The 7,667-nt window shown below is 36.9% G+C and overlaps 1 protein-coding gene across 1 annotated transcript; it reads right to left on the bottom strand.

Moving 5' to 3' along the window:
- Positions 1–5,806: 5,806 nt before the first annotated feature.
- On the bottom strand, positions 5,807–7,265 carry LOC131144440 (protein SLOW GREEN 1, chloroplastic). The gene has a single exon (XM_058093098.1). It carries the CDS (start codon positions 7,092–7,094, stop codon positions 6,099–6,101), a length of 996 nt encoding a protein of 331 aa, XP_057949081.1. The 5' UTR covers positions 7,095–7,265; the 3' UTR covers positions 5,807–6,098.
- Positions 7,266–7,667: the final 402 nt, after the last annotated feature.

The raw sequence follows: 7,667 nt of genomic DNA, 5'->3' as shown, positions 1-7,667 counted from the left end.
TAAAAAATTTAGCATCGAAACAGATATTTACTAGATGGCAAGCTTTATTATCCATATTTTAATTTGATATTGAAAATATAACAAGCAAGCAAATTCTGCCTGATTTAACTCGTGAATTTTTACAAGGGAAGAAGTGACGAAAAGACCATTCAAAAGGTAAATTCTAAAGACAAATATGCTATGACAAGCTCACAAAGTACAAACATTACAACAAATTATTTGTGACCAATTTAGCCCAAAGGCTTACCCTCGGGACTTTCTCTTCTCTATTTTCCTTCTACTTCCAGACCAACTATTCTTTTTAAATTTTCAATCCTAGAACAATTAGGACAATCTTTTCTTCCTCTCTAATCTAAAATGAGTTCTTACCAATACAAACTTTCAAAACCACCCACAAAATACACAACAACATCTTCTACCTCTCCTATCATATCTTCTAATCATAAACATTCTCCTTATTTTATAAAACCCTATTTTGTAAAATTTCTTTACAATTCCAGAATAATTGCAGACAACGTCATTAACAAAGAATTCCATCGAGTTCTTTTTTTATGACAATTGGCGCTCTGATACCAATTGTTGTTTGTGAATGCGCAGCAGAAGCCCTCACACAAACTCGCAAATTAATCAATGAACAACCAGTGCAATCACTCAATGATAAACAATACAATAGAATAAATCACAGAGCAATGAGAACAAATGAAAGCAATAACCAAAAACACAAGATTTACGTGGTTCGGCAATTTGCCTATGTCAACGGGCTGATTTTCACAATCAATTATGTCAAGCTTGCATCAAGCGTTACAAAATAATGTATATAAATGAACCCTTATTCGTACATAAATCTTAAAACCTATCTAAATCACTTCTATAGTTGTCCTCGCATGGTACACCCAATTCTTCGCCAAATAGATGGCACTCTAACCATCACACTGCAGCCGAACTCCACCTTGTTAGACACTCAGCTCCCTGATCAATCCCGTAAGACACAACGCTTCCTTGGTAACCTCAGCCACTACTATGTACTTCGAATCAGTAGTAGATAAAGTTACGAGTGACTACGCCATAGACCTCCAACAAATAGATCCTCACACAAGGGTAAATATGTACCTTGTGGTAGACCTTCTATCATCAAAGTCTCCTGCGTAGTCAGCATCCACGTGCCCTACCACTAACGGATCACTATGTTGTCCACTAAGCATAATGTCATATCTGGTTGTACCCTTCAAGTACTTGAGAATCCACTTGACCGCATCCCAATATTGTCGATTCGGATTCCAAAAAAAACTTGCTCACCACGTTGACAGCATGTGCCAGGTCCGCCCATGTACACACCATGACATACATCAGATACCTCACTGCACTGGCATAGGCGACCTTCGACATATCACAAACCTCATCGTCCATCTTTGAGCATTGGGTGGTAGACAACCTGAAATGACTCGCCAACGGTGTGCTCACCGGCTTAGCATTAGCCATGTTAAAGCTCTCTAGCACCTTCTCCACATAGTCACCCTGAGATAACTATAATCTCCCTATAGCTTAGTCCCTGCGAATCTCCATGCCAAGTATCCTCTTGGCCGCACCCAAATCTTTCATGTCAAACTCTTTTCTAAAAGTCGATGTGTGATCCCAAAAGGGGGGGTGAATTGGGTATTTTTAAAATTTATTACAGAAACTTAATCAATTTTAAATGTTGTGATTTTACAAATGCTCTAACTTCTTAACAATAGTAGTATTCTCAACAGATAACTTTATCAATTTATATATCCTTAAATGCTAAAAGTCTAAGCTAAGATTTCAATATGTAACCAACTACACAATATTGGCCATACTCATAACAAAACAATATTAATAAAAATATGCTCGGCCACAAAATAATTTATGTTGTAACTTGAGTAAGTGATAAACCAATCACATAAATTTTTTGGCAAATTAAATCAATATGATATTCATAACTACTGCAGATTTCATCCAATAAAAATACTCATGCATTCACAGCGGATACAAATCAAAGTAAATATGCTTAGAAGAATAAAAAGTTAAGGTAGAGAAGCCCACACAACTTTGGGATTTATGTGGGCTCCACGTGGTATTGTGGGCCCCACACAGTTTCCAAACCCCATACGCGCTGGATGTGAAAATAATCACCTATGTTGCGAAATTTATGAAATTTATACAAGGACACTTATATTATTATTATTTTATTATATATTTCTACAATATGTCAGTTAAAAATATTATCTTATATATGTACACTAACTATTTTTACTCTATTTATCCTATGAAATTTCACTTTGATCAGGCTGACCTCCAGGGAGCAACTAAACCGCAGTGGTCTTTAAGCACTCACTAGACAAGGTATTTCTTAGGCATAAAAAATGGAATCAATGATCCTAACAGAAAAATACATTCACATTGATACTAACTTAATGACAATTTTTATTATTTTATTATTATTATGATCTACTCGTATATACATTTTTGTGGTCATTACAACATATACTAAAAATTTACTCTCCAAAAAGACTTTGAAAAAGTATGTCAAACTTGGATACAATAATCTTCATATATTCATGACCAAAATGAGTTGAGTTTATTGATGTTTGGGTTCAACAACTGCGGACTTATTTTAACAAAATAAAGTTTCAAGTATAATATCATGCATAAAAGAGGTGCTTACAACTTGAATATCTCTTTAGCTAAATAGCAATTTTAGTTATGACAAATTAAGTCTCAATCCATGACTATAAGAATTATTTTACACATAATATGTGAATGTTTTACAAACTATTCAAAATAAGCACATTACAACCCCAGCTATCTTGGTTATACTGAGCGAAAAAAAATTAAAAATCAAAATTCCAAACTCTTCCATAATAATATTATTTGATTGGTTATCCTCTGAAAATTTTCAATGGAATAATCAATTAACAATGATTGGATATCCTCACAAATGATTTTTTTTTTTCATATTTAAGTATATACCAATTTTTTTTCCAAAACATTTAAATCCTTTTCTTGCAATTGTGTTCTTCCGAAATCAATTTTGATTCATCATTGTAAAATATATTATTTATGCTACAAGCTATTGCTATAAAGACACGTGACAATAATGAGTAATGCTATAGATCACAAGTCTACGATAATCATGAGCCCATAGATAGCACGAAAGAGGACAACTACCCTCTCTCGTGTTAACACTTTAGCCAGCGACCCCAAGCATTTTTTGATAATAATGGATCCTACATGAATGTTTTGGATGATATGTTTTGTATCCAACCATCTTCTTCTCAAGAAATTATGGTAATATCACCATTCTCAAGGTAATGATAAACACACTCAACAATAACCATAGAATTTTCGGATATCGTATTCCACACTATTTTAGATATATCTTGAACATAGTGAAAACAATCTTAATCATTGTATTTAATCATTGTGTATAATACAATGAAGCTTATACTCTAAAAATATATTTAGTTTCATCAATAGCTTATGTAAATGGATAAAAGACTCTAATTTTCTTAATTAGAAAAAAAGACAAGAAGTCCTTAAGTTTTGAAAATATCAAAACCTTTCCTAACTTATCAAAGAATCTACACACTTCCCCCTTCCCCTGATATTTGACTTTTTGGAGACACTTTTACCCTTAAAAATTATATTTTTATCAAATAAGAAAAAGTTTGTGTCTTTATGACAAATCTTTAGGGAGGTCTGTGAAAATTTTAAATTCTCAAGAAAAGTTACTAGAGTTTTTAAAGCCTCGAAGTAGGTCCTTATCTTTTTGCAAAACTTTAGGAAGAAGTCAATATCTTTTACTCTATTTAAATAGCGGAATTCACAAATGACGTCATTTCGTGTGTACAATTAGCAATTCAGTCCATTAATTATGACATCATCACACCACCATTTACAATTAGAATGTCAATATCATAAATCAGTATATGTACCCCCCCCCCCCCCAAGGAAAAAATAAATAAATTTGATTTATCAATTTGGTCATATTACTTTTTCTTAGTAATAAAAATGGTGTATACTACACTTTGGGCACAACTGTATCATAAATGTCATTAGTTAAAATCATAAACCTGAGATAATTTTTGCATCCATAAGTTTGGTTCACATAAATCACATAAACAATCTCACTTTTTAATCATCACATCATATTGTTAGCCTCCAAAAACAACAAAAAAAAAAAATTGCTTTTTCAATTGTCTATGAGAATTTCCTCAAAGGAATAATTTTCTCCTTTTTTTTTTCTCAAGTCAAATAAACAAATACAAGATTTGATGCAATAATATATAGGACAAAAGACACTAACCTCTCATAAGATTTGGTAAAAAGATAAGAATCTCGCCTCTGAAGTTTCAAAAATCACAAATCTCTCATTATATTTTACAAAAAGACAAGTCTTTCGAGAAAAGATTTGTATTTTTTTTACAAATATCAAGGAAAGTTTATGGCATTTTTAAAATATAAGGGAAAATCCCTATCTTTTTGCCAAACCTCAAAGGAGGTCAGTATCTTTTGCCCTTACATTAACTCTATAAACCCCAAGGCTTCATCCAGCACAATATGCTTCCAATTACCAATAGTAGTGCTTTATCAAAATATATATATATATATAGTAGTGAGTTATTTTAAAAAATAATTAAGTGCTCGAACATTCACCTTATTCACTAAATAGTTCACATCAAATAGTATAGATTTATTTCATTTCTCTTCTTGATTAGGACCAACATTAAAATGCATGTATTTTCTCAAATATATATAAAAAATTTATTTCACAATCATATAAACTTGTGGATGATAAATCGTAACATGGAAATCTTCACTAGGATCCTACACCATGCTTCTTCCCGCGAAAAACTCACATTCCATCCAAGATGCAACAACCTCAGATTGGTGGGTCTATGTTTTCCTAATGATGTTATGATCCTTCCACTTGGTGACATTCAGCTCCAACACATTTTAGCTATCTTGTTTGGGATCAATGGACTTAGATGCAATATATCCAAATCTGAGATCCTCTCGGGTGTTTCCGACCCAGCCAAGGAAATTATCATCCAAGTTTTGGGAGTTCTTGATGGCAAGCTTCCACTGAAATACCTTGGTCTTCAACTTAATTTTCTGGTCTTTCTTCTTGCTTGTGAACTCTTTGCCGAACTCTTTCACAAACGGGCAACAGCAGATTGAAACACAGTCTTTCCCTCCTCCCCAGAACTAAACTTTATATTCCCAACCCCCCCACCCCCAACTCATCTATGTCATTGTTGTCACCCTGTAATGATTTCATACGGATACAAACTAAAAAAAAAAAGCTTCAACTTTGACCTCAAGAGCCACTGTCAACGAAGATTCAGTACAATAGTTGTCCCAAATAATGCACTTGCAATGAAATTCCTTGAAACCAGTATCCTAAATCTCTTCCAACCCCTTTTCAAGATTCAAATTTGACATCTCACTGCAAAAGTCTAAGGTCGAATGATGAATGTAGTGTTGTAATATCCCCTTGGGGACAAACAGACAGTGTTGCAACTCCGGAAAGTGTGATGATGGTGACAAAATTGTGACAACAGTGGAAGACACAAAACAGAAGCTAAGAATAGAGAAAGCATGTCTACTAAAAATGGATCATATTCGCACCCCATTTCAAAATTAGAACTAGAAACCTTCACTGCAAAAGACCAATGTGGAATGTAGTCTTGGAACTTCAATATCCCTTCGGCGACCGATAGACAACAGTGTTGTGAGTAATGAGTATGGACAGTGTGATGATAAACAGTGACGAGATTTCAGTGGATAATACAGAACAGCAGCAGCATTTTTATTAAAAACAGAACATGTTCTCAACAGCACAGCCTTGAATTTGCATACAACTCTGAATTCTATATATGCGTATATGATCCATTTTGAGCTTCAACAACTATTCAAAACATTTTTGAAAAATTCAAAGATGTGGAATACTGAACAACAAAATCTAACAAAGACGGGGGAGTACCTGAAAATCCCATACCGCCTTCGGTTGGCCTCGGCAGAAAATTGCCATTTCTTCCGCCATTATTTCTTGAAAGTTTTCCGAGCCCCCAAACACCTCAATTCTTGGAATCCGTCCGGAAAAGTTTCACCCTGGAAAGGGGCGTCTGTAAGAACCCCTCAACCTCATACTTCTTCGGTGAAAGCTCCCGATACTTCGCAAACTCTGCCCTCGCCTCTTCATTCCTATCCGTCAAGCTGTAAATCGTCCCTTTACAAAAATACGGCCTGTAATCACTCGGATCCTCCTTCGCTAACTCTTCGTACCTTTTCAACGCCTCCTCCACATTCTTCTGCAAGAACTCTATCTGCGCCATTATCAATTTCACGTCGCGAGCTTCCTTCGCTTTATTCTCACTCTCCGCAATCTTCAACGCCTCCTCGAGCCGCTTAATCACCGCCTCTCCCTCCCCGCATCGGTCCATCAACAGAGCGTTCTCGAAAAGCGCTTCAAACGACAACGGATTTGCTTCCAGAATTTCTTCGAACACCTTCCGTGCGTCTTCGGTGCTGCCCATTTCGTTCAGCAGCCTCGCCATGAGGAACTTCCACTCCGTCATCGCCGGCTGCGCAGACACCAACTTCCTCAATATGTTCAAAGCTTCGTCGTCTTCGCCATTCTCGAGCTTCTGCTGCAACAGGGCTTTCAAGGCGTCGACGGCCTCGGAATTGGAATCGAGAAAACTCTCCAACGGCGAGGATTGTTCTTCGGTGGCGGCAGCGGTTTCGTCGAGAACTTGGGTCTGTTCGGAGATGGTGACCGGGGACTGGGCCCTTGCCGGCGCGTGGGGAAACTTTCCGACGAGCAAGGCGGCGGCAGCGGTTAGAATAAGGGTGCGAGCGGTGGAATTGACGGTGCGGATGATGGGGTTTTTGGCGGCGGCGTTTGAAATCCTTAGGCGAGGAGCTGGAGGGGAAAGCGAGGGCTTTGGAATGGCAAAAGGGAGATGGGAAAGGGACCTTGCTTGTAGTGGTGGTGGTAGATTTGGGAGGAAAGAGGAAGAGTTCCGGGAACGGAGAAGGGATAATGGTGAAGAGGCCAAAGCAGAGTCCATGGCTGGTGGTGCTTCAGAGCAATCTGGGCGGAGAAGGGGTAGTTGGAGACGAAGTGCAGCAGGCGGAGGCAGAGCTCTGATTAGGTACAACTACCGTACAAGCCTACAAGGGAGTCGAAATTTGAAGAAGAGAAGTGCTGCCAAAACAACACAGAACTCTCTTATGACAACATTTTCTTCTCTCTCTTTGCCACTTTTTTTTTTTTTGAACGGGATTATTTTTTTTTTGGATTACGGGTATCCAACGTATCCGTTTTACGGTCCACGTGATTAATCCTGCGCCCCTTAAAGTTAATCTCACAACTTCAAAGGGAGGATAAATTCAGGAGTTCATGAGCGGAAATGAGTTCAGGAGGGTTTGAACACTTGACCTAATGAGAGGCACTCCCGCGGCCCACACTACCACCTGAACCACACCCTGGGAGTACGAACCTCCTTATTATTGAGCGAGAACAAACCGACCTCTTTAAAATTTAAAAATTTTACTAATCTCTTATAAGTCAATTCTATCGAACAAATTGCTTTAACTCAATTCTCTTTTAACCCGATTCAATTTTATTCAAATTAAAATCA

This window comes from Malania oleifera, chromosome 12 (assembly GCF_029873635.1).
Source record: "Malania oleifera isolate guangnan ecotype guangnan chromosome 12, ASM2987363v1, whole genome shotgun sequence".
In the NCBI taxonomy this organism is placed as follows: domain Eukaryota; kingdom Viridiplantae; phylum Streptophyta; class Magnoliopsida; order Santalales; family Ximeniaceae; genus Malania; species Malania oleifera.
This window is presented reverse-complemented; position numbering and strand designations above follow the sequence as displayed.